This window comes from Pleurodeles waltl, chromosome 1_2, assembly GCF_031143425.1.
Source record: "Pleurodeles waltl isolate 20211129_DDA chromosome 1_2, aPleWal1.hap1.20221129, whole genome shotgun sequence".
In the NCBI taxonomy this organism is placed as follows: Eukaryota; Metazoa; Chordata; class Amphibia; order Caudata; family Salamandridae; genus Pleurodeles; species Pleurodeles waltl.
In genome coordinates this window covers 1,039,253,813-1,039,267,421 of record NC_090437.1, presented here as the reverse complement: position 1 = coordinate 1,039,267,421, position 13,609 = coordinate 1,039,253,813, and the positions used below count along the sequence as shown (strand labels likewise).

General features: G+C 45.8%; 1 protein-coding gene across 1 annotated transcript in view; it reads right to left on the bottom strand.

The window, feature by feature from the left end:
- The window catches only part of ARAP2 (ArfGAP with RhoGAP domain, ankyrin repeat and PH domain 2), a 1,093,539-nt gene that overhangs the window by 324,867 nt on the left and 755,063 nt on the right, over positions 1 to 13,609 (bottom strand). The window contains exon 24 of the mRNA XM_069202133.1: positions 13,152 to 13,220. Within this exon, the coding sequence (XP_069058234.1) occupies positions 13,152 to 13,220 (69 nt within the window). The remainder of the gene's footprint in view (positions 1 to 13,151; positions 13,221 to 13,609) is intronic.

Below are 13,609 nucleotides of genomic sequence, written 5' to 3'. Positions count from 1 at the left end.
TAGAGAGCCCTGGTTTCCTAGACACTGCCTATACTTCACTAATACGGGATACATGGACCTGGTAAAAGGTGATGACACCACAGGTGTCCACCACACAGCAGGGCAGCTTCCTACACATACCACATCTAACACTAAGCTTGACAGCCTGCTGACCATCCTGTACAAAAGGCGTTAGAGCATTTCTAGCCTCGTCAAGCAGCGAAGGCAAAATGTGCTCCATGTGGCAGAAGTGATCAAGGACACAAGCAGTATTGGTGGAACGCAAGGCAGAACTAGATGAAGTGAAAATCCACCCACCAGAAGCAACGCGTTGTCTGGATTCTCGCTCTGGTGGGACAGGAGGAACCTACGTAAATCTGTGTGCAGAAAAAGCAGTTTGTACTACAAAACTTTGAGCAGGTGGATGCCACACGAGGCATGACAGATCCTCTGGGGCTGGCCTGTGTCTCTGTGAGAGAACGTGCCTTAGGGGGACCAGAAAATGGTTGGGTCCAAACTTCCAAGAGGATATCATAAAGAGCCTCACAATAAAAATGGACCGGCTCCACCGAAGATTGGTCAGAATGTAAGACATCAAGCAAAGGGTTTGTGGATAATTGGACAGTAGAAAGTTGTATATGCAACACTTTCGACACATGCTTTAACATGTCTGCAAGAGCAGAACTAACCTCTGATGCCAACCCAGAGTATGATAGGAGGCTGCAAGCTGGCAAGAAGTCTAGACTGCTAGCATTGGCTAAGCCAACTGACCAATCCAATTGATGAAGTAGATTATTTTCTAAATTCGGAGGCTGAGAATGGAAATTGGGCCCTCCGATGGAATAACAGGAGGGTGAGCCTCAAAACGTGAAGAGTGATGAATAGCTTACTCCAATAGTGCCCATCCCAGCATCAGTCAATGTCGATCAATGCCGGGAGGGACAGACTTCAACATTGGAAGGGGCGTCAAGCAAAGTTGCAGGCACCACCACCGCCAAAGTCAGAAAGGAAGGAATGGACGCCAAGATCAGAGTTGAAAGTGAGGAAACAAGCGCAGAAGATTGAAGGCGTGGGAGGCTGTGCATCAGTTCCGACTCAACTCTGGAGTCGAGGGGCCCAATGGGCACCGAGGACAAAGCCACCAGTGACGATCCCATCAGGGCATCCACTACCTAATTAGGGCCCAAAGAGGGAGGTGTAGGCACAAAAACAGCATGCAACGACAAGTAATAGCCCTGCATTTGGGCCACAGTTGCCCTGGCGCTCGGATAAGGTGGAGGGACGGGGTCCACTCCTGTGCAGAGTCGTCCTAAGAGGAATGAGAGGATATGCGTGGGGGCAGTAAAACCGGAGGAGAACGCAACTTTGACCGTAGGCAACGCTTACCTTGAGACATCGCAGGATCTGGAGAAGTCAAAGGAGCCATGCGCGAGCTACCACTGGAAGAAGAAAGACTACAACGCCTACGAGAGTTCTCTGCGACACCCACACTGCCAGCAGCTTCATTTGCCGCTCCCGCAACGCCTTAGCCCTCAATTGTTGACTGGCGTTGCAGTCATTGATATCATGGTAAACTGTAAACTATGCACTTGTATAGCGCACTACTTACCCATTAGGGTCTCAAGGCTCTGTGCAACCCCTCCTGGCTTTTCCCTGTGAGGCGCCCACTCCTAGGCAACCCACAGGGTGAAGCCAGGCATCCAAGCGCTGTCAGGGCCATTGTGGAGATTAAGCAAGCTATTGCACAGAGTTACAGAGTGGGACCCATTAATTAGATTAGGCACGAGGCGAAAATGATCTGGTCCAAGGGAATTGAGCCCAAGACCCGCCGAGGCGGGAATTGAACCCTGGTCCCAGGCCAGATCTCTGCATCAGGGTCTGCCGCTCTAACCATTGTGCCACACTTCTCCACATAAAGAGTGAGGGTCCGTGACCAACCTTTGTCGAGCACAGGGCGCACAAGGCTTAAAGCCAGAGGGCATAAACATTGTTCTAATGACGAAAACCACTGAAAGGAAAAGGAAGGCCAAAAAATGGCCAGAGATCCGCATTGCTGCACCGAAAAGAAAAAACTGACATCAGTGCACTAGGGGAGGGATTATACGGACTCCGTCAACGTCATATCCGGAGGATGATGTCGATAGGGAGTCGCACAACGCCCTCTACCGACGCACAGAGGTACTGCTGAAGATTTTACCCCAATCCAGTCTCGCGTCTGAGGAGAATTCTAAAGGTAAGGAATCTGCAGCTAGTTTTCTCTATCAGATAGTTCTATTTGGCATCTGCATGTAAAATGAGGAACTATGAAAGCTGTCCTTTACTCTGCCAACTGTGCTGCTACACCTGCTAAGCAGCTAATCCCTTCTAACACACCACTTATAGAAAACACTACTTTGCCTTTCTGTGCCCAGATCCAAGCCATTGTCTTCTAGGAGCAGGGATTTTAGTAGTTAACATCGTACATGTATTGTGTCTCTGAATAACGTTCTAAACTAGTTTTCGACCAGGCAGCATAAACTACACTTTCATATAATTAATTTTCCACTAAAGTTAAAAAACATCTACTATCACCACTGAATCAGTGTGGGGAAATTTGGACCAAAACTGACCATTTAGTGCAACCCTTCAACAGTTTACTCTCTGGGTAGTGCAGTTCAGCAGTTCATGGCTTGCTCAGGGAGGTGTTGTGGGGTTACAATTTCCAGAACTAACAATCCATAACATTTGGTCAGTAATTCAATGTCCAAATAGTGCTAAGTCTTTTAAAAAATAAGAAGCACATTATTATAAATCATACACAATTCAATATCATACATCAACAGCTTTAGATGCAACAAGTTATTGTTATTGTTACTCCTAGAAGAAGCAGTTCTGGTCTATACCACACATGGGAAGGACAACTTGGCAAGGTGATCTTGCACTACAGTGTCATGGATTCCACTGGGTCAAGTACAGACACTATCCTTTCCCCACTGCTGGTTTCTCTATAGATGACATTATACTTGTGTGTCCATAATTCTGAAACAGCCTGTCTGTGTTGTGTGCTGTGTTCCATCTTGCTCTCCGGGAGGACGGAGAGGGTCAGACTCCCACCCTACACTTCCAGACCCACAGGAGGCAAATGTGGAGTCCCCCAAGGATTGCATTCTTCAGGGCCTAGGATCCCTGAACATCATGCAAAGTTCAGATAGACAATCCACCCGTAATAAGGGGGGGGAAGAAAATTTGAACAAATGAAAGGGCCTACCTGAGGTACTGTCCTACCTGGGTGGGGCTAGGTGGTCAAATGATGAAGCATGGCACTATATAGTGTGAGAGACCACCTAGTACGTAAAGGAAATACCCCCTCCCCTCACTCACCACCCACAGCACCCACACTCCACTTTTCTGACACCCAGCGAGGTCTAGGAGCCCACGGATAATTTCTCGTGACTTTAGTTCCATATCATTGGTGAACCCCATACTTTTCTGTGTTGACTGGCTTTAGATATAGGGAGCTAGTATGGATTGATTCCTACCAAATACATGTTTCTAATCTCCCTTAACTCTCTGGTTGTGATACGATAATTAGAGCAGCTCTTAGCTGCGAGAGTTTTTTTTCAAAATTACCAACTCAGGAAAGACCTGAGACAAGATGTACTTCCTGAGGAACACTCAGAAAGAAAGGCAGGGCCTACAATTTTTGTTTCCCCCCCCCACTCCCTGAGGAATTGTATTTAGACCTAGCAGTTTGGGCTCCCCCTGACAATGCTTACCAACATGGCAGAGGGACTCACGTTTGATGATGAAGAGGTGACTGCAATTTTATCAGCACCATCTCTTCTTGGTGACACAGCCCTTTCAAAAAGCCTGTCCCAACTAGGGGACTGGGATACTCTAGTAGAACTTAAACGTACACAGGTGAAGATAATTTTACACAGGCTGTTCTAACCGAATACCTATATAGTAACACGGCACCCAACGGTCTCATCGTGTCCAACGAGCCACGTATCTTCCTGCAGGACCTAGAATTCAGAAAAGACTGGGCTCTGATTGCATGGAAGTGCACACGAGACTGGCTGATACTGATAATTAAAACAGCAACCAGATTGTCTGAAGCACTCTTGATACAGATTTAAACTAGTGAGAACAATCTAAAAACAGGCGTTAGCATTCTGTCCTTTAAGAAAAAGCTGGAAGAAACTAATAAGAACATGAATGAATATAAGGAATACCTCACCCAGCAAAAAATCAATAAATTCCAGAAAGACCTGAGATGATTCTCGCAAGAGAAAGTGTACCCATACACGAATCCCAAATATGTGTAGAAAGGTAACATGTCCGATATTTCCTCTAACAGGAATACCAGCTCGGACACTGACAGTGACTCGTCAGTTCAGACACGACAGCGCCGGGGGCGCTGCGGCCAATACCGGGGAGATGGAATTACCCACCCATGATGCCCTCGTACCCCCCTCCCATGAGTCAACAATGGGGCTGGCCAGCTCAAAATGGACCCCCCACTAACTTCCAAGCCTCCCCTTTTTTCAAAGCTCAGGACAATGGTCTTTCCCTGATCAGCCTCCCCCTTTTTTAGACAGAGGCCAAGTGAGGGGAAAAGGAAAGGGGTACATTGGAAACCAAGAGACGAACCACCTGAGTCTCAACAGGAGAACACTCCGGGAACAGGCAAAACATAGCAATCTCTGAGATAACTAAGGGAAGTGACAATATTTTGAATTTAAGCAATAGAACTATTGACTCGCTTGAGTCTAAGGCACTAAACAAAGGCCTTAACTTTGTCCCTGCCCCCAAAATAGATCTCTTCAAGACCAGAACAGAAACTGCCGAATTATTCCGCAAAGTCCGCCTCAAAATCTTTTTCCTTGAAAGAGATTTTGTTGAATCAGACCGCAACACGGGCCTACATCCTAAATCCACCTTTTGCCCAACAACTGGACAAATGCCTCCCGAAGTATTAGCCATTGAGAAATCGGAGTCCCGCAAAATCAACGGGCTCGTAGGATGTGTGAATGATACCTTTCACAACATGAGTTCAGACGAACTGACAGCATTAAAACATCTAACTTCAGACCCCTCCATTATCATAAAACCAGCCGACAAAGGTGGGGCAACGGTAATTCTACCAGTGACAATGTGCAAAGACGAGTGCCAGCGCCTGTTAGGTAATGCACATCATTATAAATGCTTATCTCGAGATCCTACTCCTGACATACAGGAAGAAATTTCCTTCTTAGTTAACAGAGGAATCGAAAATGACTGGTTGACCAGACATGAGGCAGCATTTCTGACACAATCCAATCCAAATATACCGTACTTCTACATACTTCCTAAAATACACAAAGGGAAGATCCCCCCTCCCGGTAGGCCCATTGTGTCCGGGATTGGCTTTATTTTTGAACCACTGTCCCAGGTCTGCGATGTCTTCATTTAACCATTAGTGAAGCAAATCCCCACTTACCTGAAAGACACTACGGATGCCTTGGTTCTCCTGGACTCAATGCCCTTTGACAGAAACAAGGAGCTTCTAATTACATTGGATGTTGAGTCACTCTACACCAATATCCTCCAGGAAGCAACCCTAGGGGTTATATGCAAGCTCTTGGAAACTAACAGGAGTGACTCACGGACACCGCCTGAGTTCATACTGCACCTAGCACACCTGGCTTTGACAAGGAACTACTTCGAATTTGAAAAACAGTTCTACCTTCAGATACAGGGGACCTATGGGGATCACCTTTGCCCCGAACTTGGCCTGTCTATATGTAGACAACTTCGAGAGACAGGTAGTACTCCATGAAGAAAATCCCTAGCTGGAGCAGATCAAACTATGGAAATGGTACATTGATGATATTCTGCTCATCTGGGCAGGATCCAGAGAAGAAGCGCACACATTCATAGCCTGGCTGAACACGGCAAATCCGTTTTTGAAATTTACAATGACCATAGGCAATGACCAACTGCCGTTTTTGGATCTGCTAATCCGTTAAAGCAATGGTTCACTGGTTACTGAGGTCTACCACAACCTACAGGCCGGAACAATTTACTACAATTTAAGAGCTATCACCCGAGATCCCTAAGGGAGAATCTACCTGTGGGTCAGTTTCTACGTCTACGAGGTAACTGCTCAAATATCTCGGACTATAATAAACATGTGAGTAACTTGTCCAGGAAACTACAAGAGAGTACCCTGCATACCTTACTAGGAGAGCTTATAACAGAGCACGAAATAACAACAGAGACCAGCTATTGCTACCCCAGATCAGCAAACCTAAGACGGAACAGATAGTATGTGTAACTAAGTTCAATCCACTATCTAATAAGATCCAGAAGATCATCGGAGATGATTGGGAGATCTTGACATCAGGCGGTCTCCCTCTCCAACAACCACTACATGCATTTAAAAGAGCCACCAACATACATGATATGGTAGTTCACACCAGACCCACTAATAAACTCACTACTAGACAGCTGACCCTCTGGCACTTACCACCACCAGCCGGCCACCACCCTTTTGGCAACTGCAGTGTGTGTAAATTCACACAGAAATCCACCACTGTAGAACTCGGTCTAAAGACACCATGGATACTTAAGGCACTCACAAATTGCAATAGCAAAAATGTGGTCTATATGATTAAGTGCCCGTGTGAGTTCAAGTACATCGGGATGACAACAAGAAAGGTCAGCCCCCGCATCTGTGAACACAGGAGCACTATAAGGTGTAAACGGGACGCCACTAAACTTACAAGCCACTATGTCACCAAAAACCATTCCCCTGACGACATGAGATGGACTGTGTTAGAACAATTGTCACCTACAACCAAGAATATGCCACAGAAGTTACTCTACTACGAACAACGCTGGGTCTGGAGACTACACACAGACACTAGCGGTATAAATGATGACATACCTTGGTCCTCACTCAATAAATGACCACACCCTAATTACTCTTACTATTATTCACTCAATCAGCTCCAACCAGTCGCGGGCTCAGGAGCCCTTTCCCTTGCCTGAATATCGGCTGAATCTCCTCACTTCTCTTAGGTCCCCCTTCCTCTAGTCGCCCCGTCCCCTGTCCCCCCCCCTTCCCCCCTCCCTCCTCTCAACTCCCCACCCCACCTCCCCCACTTGCCCCCCCCTTTTTCCCTCCTTGTCCCTTCCCCTCTCCCTCCTTCTACCTATCCCCACCTATTAAACCCCTCCTCTTCTACCTTGTCTCTCTTTCTCCCCTGTGTTTTTCCTGATCCAGCCCCTTTCTCTTTTGGTTCATTTCCTCTTCATTTCATTTATTTCATTCTCTTCTAATTTCTCCATTTTCAATCTTTTATCAATCCTTTTATTCTTTTGTTCTCTCACGCTTTTCTTTTATTGTTTTAAATCTCGTTCTATCGCCTTTCTTTTTGGGGGGTTTTGTTTTTTTCCTTTGGCTTTTGTATCCCGTCCCTTGCAGCTTTCCTTCCTCCCCTCCCTCCCTCCTCTTCCTTTTCCCCACCTCCCTACCCTCCGTTGCTCTTCACCTCTACCCTCCACCGGGGCCACAGAGTTTACTTAGCTTCGACGCGATCAGCGTTTGGAAGCCGGTTGGAGACCGGGGACTACATCCCCAGCCTCCCTAGCACTCATTCAGCGCTGCGTCGCTTGCGCCAGCCACACGGACGCTGGGAACTCCATTTCCCAGTGTCCTTAGCGCGTAGCCGCGTCACCCCGACAACACCCTTCCTGCCAGTTCTGGCTAATCGGCTGCAGCCGGTCCGGCACAGGACGCGCAGGGGTGTTCAATCAGCGCCTCTCAATTCATACTATTTATGCCGCCCCCGCGCTGGACCACATCCCTCAAGCGGTCCAGCGAGGGGTCGGTTTAGGCGCACAGCGAGCGCCTCCTTTGATGTAGTAAGTGCAGGAGCACTTACTCCCCGGACACTCTTCAATCGTTCATGTGGACTTCCACTAGACCTCCTGCCACGTCACAGATAAGACTATTTGGTTGACTGGAACTGAGTGTGTATGTTGCTATTAGTAGTGTGTGCATTTTTGTATTTTCTTGCATTTGTTGACTTTTTCTGCAACCAGGTTATATTTATTCCGCCTCATTGCAATACATTTACTCTGTGTTCTTTACGTTAGACACCATACCCTGACCCCAGTTTTACTCTGGGTTAGGATTCCTCACTCTACAGTACCTCTTTAGCTATGAGGGTACCAATTGTTGCCCCCTGGCATTTTGGACTGTAGTAATCTCTGGCCTTCGGGTTTTCCCCTCGGACCAAGGTTTTATTTTCTGCTAGTAACCTCCATCCCTGTCTATGTCTTCATTTCCCTCCCTCCCCAGAGTGTGACTATAAGGGGACACTCCCCCTCCTGGAATCTGAGTCCAGTAACCTTAGATGTTGGGGTAAGGTATTATTTTATCAGTAGATATATGTTTTCACCGCATTTACTGCATGACTTTGGCTTGCTGTGGCACCCCTTATTGTGTGTTGTTCATGTGGACTTCCACTAGACCTCCTGCCACGTCACAGATAAGACTATATGGTTGACTGGAACTAAGTGTGTGTGTTGCTATTAGTAGTGTGTGCATTTTTGTATTTTCTTGCATTTGTTGACTTTTTCTGCAACCAGGTTATATTTATTCCGCCTCATTGCAATACATTTACTCTGTGTTCTTTACGTTAGACACCATACCCTGACCCCAGCTTTACTCTGGGTTAGGATTCCCCACTCTACAGTACCTCTTTAGCTATGAGGGTACCAATTGTTTCCCCCTGGCATTTTGGACTGTAGTAATCTCTGCCCTTGGTGTTTTCCCCTCGGAGCAAGGTTTTATTTTCTGATAGTAACCTCCATCCCTGTCTATGTCTTCATTTCTCTCCCTCCCCAGAGTGTGACTATAAGGGGACACTCCCCCTCCTGGAATCTGAGGCCAGTAGCCTTAGATGTTGGGGTAAGGTATTATTTTATCTGTAGATATATGTTTTCACTGCATTTCCTGCCTGACTTTGGCTTGCTGTGGCACCCCTTATTGTGTGTTTTGCTGTGTTGTGCTGTTGAAATAACGTTACCCACGTTTTTTACTCCTTCAGGCCTCCGCAAGGTAGTTCCTTACCTCAGGTAGGCCCTTTCATTTTTTCAATTTGCCCCCCCCCTTATTACGGGTGGATTGTCTATCTGCACTTTGCGTGATGTTTAGGGATCCTAGGCCCTGAAGAATGCCCCCAGACCTTCCTTGGCTCATAGTAGAGGGCAGAAACATGTCAGCCAATTTTTAGATAGGTGACCCAGTGAGTACTTACTCTCACCGAGGTGTCCCATCCTTGTTTTTAATACACCAGTAGACACCACTATTAAAAGTGTAGATCACAAACTGGTAACTGCCTAGGTGTTTTTATCTTCCCTTAGCCTAGCTGGATCCCACTAACTCCAGATAAAAATATATTTACGCACTCCCTCCCGTTCCTTTAACGGTTAGGTTGAGTCCGTCCAGGTGGCACTGTCCTACCTGGGTAGGGCTAGGTGGTCAAATGATGAAGCATGACACTATATAGTGTGTGAGACCACCTAGTCCGTAAAGGAAATACCCCTCCCCTCACTCACCCCCCACAGCACCCAACACTTCACTTTTTTGACACCCAGCGAGGTCTAGGAGCCAACGGATAATTTCTCGTGACTTTAGCTCCATATCATTGGTGAACCCCATACTTTTCTGTGTTGACTGGCTTTAGATATCAGGAGCTAGTATGGGTTGATTCCTACCAAATATATGTTTCTAATCTCCCTTAACTCTCCGGTTGTGATACGAGAGTCCCCCAGGATTCTCATTGAGTCCCACACTGTTCAACGTATACGTGGCCCCTCTTGTTGCCATCGTCAGAAGACACAGTATGAACATCGTGTCATATGCCGATGACACAAAACTCACCATTTCCCTCACCGAAGACCTGGACCCGGCCAAAAGGAACTTCCACTCAGGAATGGAACCGTTGCCACTGGGATGATAGAAAGCTGCCTCAAGCTCAACTCCAATAAGACTGAGCTCATCATGTTTGGAAACGCCACCTCAGCTTGGGACGACTATTGGTGGCCCACATCCCTCAGCCCCACCTATACCACATGAGCACGCCCGCAACTTTGGAATCATCCTCGATTCCTCCCTATCCATGACCAGCCAGGTAAACTCTGTTTTCTCCTCCTGCTGGCGCACACACTGCAAACTTCGGAACATCTTCAGATGAATCCCAGCAGACTGTTGCAGGCCTATGCCGGCACCTCAACTAGGAACATCAAAAAACTTCAACTCATCCAGAACGCCGCCCCCAGACTCATTCTGGACCTCCTTTGCCTAGAACACGTCTTCCAACACCTGAGGACCCTCCACTGGCTACCGGTCGAGAAGTGAATCACCTTCAAGCTTCTCACCCACACGTACAGGCCATACACAATGCTGGAACAGCCTACATGAACCACTGCATCTCCTTCCACGCCCTGTCAGATCCCTCTGCGCCGTCCCTTGCATCCACAAAACCACTGCCTGAGGACAATCTTTCACCTACATTGCAGCAAAGAGCTGGAACAGCCTCTCCCTGCACCTCAGACAAACCCCATTGCTCACCATCTTCAGGAAGAACCTCAAGACATGGCTCTTTGGATGAGGTCTCTTCCCTCGCTCCAGCGCCTTGAGACCCTCACAGGTGAGTAGCCGCACTTTATAAATATTGATTGATTGATAAAAAAGGCCTTCACAATAATTAGAAACACTTTCCTGCATCAATGTCAGTCCTGTACAGCCCGGTGCGTTGGCAGTAGACACTCTCTTTGAATGAATGGTGTGCCCTACAGACCACAGAGCTCCACTCTGGGACTCATTCTGTATCACAGAAAGGCCACAGTCCACACCTATAATCATTATGATGTCCTATTAAATGCCATACAAGTTATCTATGAGAAACACAGTACATATTTTGCATTGTTTAGACTAAAAAATTGTTAACTTCAAAATGATGGCCCCTAAAATCAAAAGACAACAGCAAACATCCAACTGCTGTGAAAAGTTAATACCTAGAAAACTGCTTATTATCTTGCTTTTATTTCTAGGATGAAAAACTCCCTCAGTAATAAATCACAAAAATATATTGGCTGAACCTCTATAGTAATAGATATTCTGAAAATTAACTCAAAGTAATCAAAGTATCACTTTTGTTTTTACTTGTGCATTTGGTGGTGTTATGTCAGAAAGAGAACTAAGGTTTTATGAAGCATACTGTTGGACTTAGCCCTATATACAGGGTTACCCCAGGATGTTTTTGCCTATACCCCTCTTGTTTTATGAATTTGCTTTTGTTGGCTTTAGGACTCTGTAAATTGTCCCACTGCTAACCAGCGCTAAAGTTCTTGCACTTCTCCCTAAAACACAGTAAAATTGGCTTACACCTGATTGCCCCATTTAATGTACTTATAAGTCCCTTGCAAAGTGGTACTACATGTACCTAGTGCCTGTAAATTAAAAGCTAATAGTGGACCTACAGAACTTACTGTACCACTCACATAGCTCTTTAAAAAATGTCTAAGGTCTGCCATTGCATCCCCGGTACATTTTTAAGTTGCCAATCCAACCTGACAAAATAAACCTTTTGCCAGGTCTAAGCCTTCCGTTGTAATAAAAATAAGTCCTCCGTATGGATGCTCTAAAAAGTACAAAGGACAGAGTTCACTGTATTTAAAAGGTAGGGCATGTATTTTCATGTTTTACATGTCCTGGTAGTGAAAAAATCCCAAATGAGTTTTTCATTACTATAAGGCCTAACTCTCCATATAATAATATTGTGTTACCTTACTACACTTAACAAGTGCTAACGCTCGAGGAAACAGGTGAAAAAGTCATGTTTAGTCACAAAAGAATTGTAATTTAAATTCATCTTTAAGACTAAAGTTGGATTTTAAGTCACAATTCTGAAACTGCCCCTTTTTTAAAGTTAGCATTTTTTTGTCCTAAACACTTGCTGCCTTCAGCCTGTGTAATGGGTCACATGACTGAACAGCTGGCAGTTGGCCTTTATGTATTCCTCCCAGATAGTGAAACAAAGGAGGAATAGGTGTTGGTAGTGTGGGCCATTCTGCAAGGATGGTTGTTGTGGAGCTGTTCCCTGCCTTACTTACATTCAAAGGGTTGCCACCAGCACCCTCACAAAGGAACTTTACTCCAGCATTTTTTCACCCTAGACCACTTAAGTCCCGGACAGGGGAAGGAAGGAAATTTCTAGAACCAGATCGGGGGATAACCCAGATGTTTCTCCGACTTCGAAGGATGGCACTAGGTATAAATCCTAGACCATTAGACCAACTCTTCAATACTCTTTTGGAGCTGAAGACATCATAGAAGGACTGCCTTCTTTCCCAGAGGACTGCTCTGCTCTATGAAGCCTGTCATATTTCCCAGAGGACTACCCTGCTGCTTGAAACTTGCCTTGTCCCTCCAAAGGGCCTCTTGAGGTCTACCTTGGTCCCCAGAAGACTGCCTTGCTGCTTGAAGACTGTACTGCCTTGTGAGAAGGCAGACTGGACCTTCTCTCTTCATCCCAGGCTAACCTGAGTGACCCTAAGAGTCAGCTGGCTGACCTCCAGTTCTAAGCTACGGAACAAGAAGTTCCAGAGGCCTTCATGTAACTGCCCATTTGACCGGCGGCAACTGGAACTGCCTGGACCTGCAACCAGACCTGTCTGGACCTGCAATTAGACCAGGCTGGACCTAGCGTGGCTTAACCTGCAACTGGACATGCCGCAGCCCTGCAGCCTCTACTAGAATGAGCCTCTGATCCTCAAGAGGTGCCTCCCCAGGTTCTGGACCCTTAACTGGCATCTGAGTCCATTCCTATACAAGAAATGGAAGGTACTCTCCATGTTTTTAAAAGCATGTAATCGTCCTTGATCTTGATGGGTAATTGACAGTTGCTTGTCTCCGGAAGATAACATTTTAAGTTGAGGCAGAAGCACCTAATGCCTTTAAAAACTATTTCAAGGTGAGGTAAACATTTATCTGACTAATCATGTCTGTTTCATGACCATCTAACTGCAAGGCAAACAGGGTATGTTGAATCTTGGCCTATCCTTTCTTACTTCCATTTAAAATAGGTTCTATGAGCAAATGTATATCTAAATGTAAGTAAAGCTATCATTCGCACCTGGGTGTCCTTCCATTTAGTGATAAAGCTGTTTTCAATATTCATTTGTTTCACTTGGTCTTCTTTAACCTGTAGAACAACAACAAGAATAGATATAACAAGTACAAAGGTGAGATGTCTATATATACAAAACATACAAACTACTGGAAACAACCAAGGTATATATTACAATCACATAATATTCGCTGTGACAACAAGCGTCACATTATGTAGATCACCAGCTCACATTTCTGTACTATGGCAGACAGAGAAGTAAGGTTATGTAACATACTTTTGGACTTGCCTCTATCCGTAAGGTCACCCCAAACATCTGCTGAGCATTTATACATAGTGGAAGAAATAAGCAAGTCTACTCACAGAATATGGTGGAGTAGGATTCCTACATCTCAAACTTCGATGTAATCATCATACAAACCCACCACTGTACTTTTATTTATTTATATTTAGTCGGTGTGGAG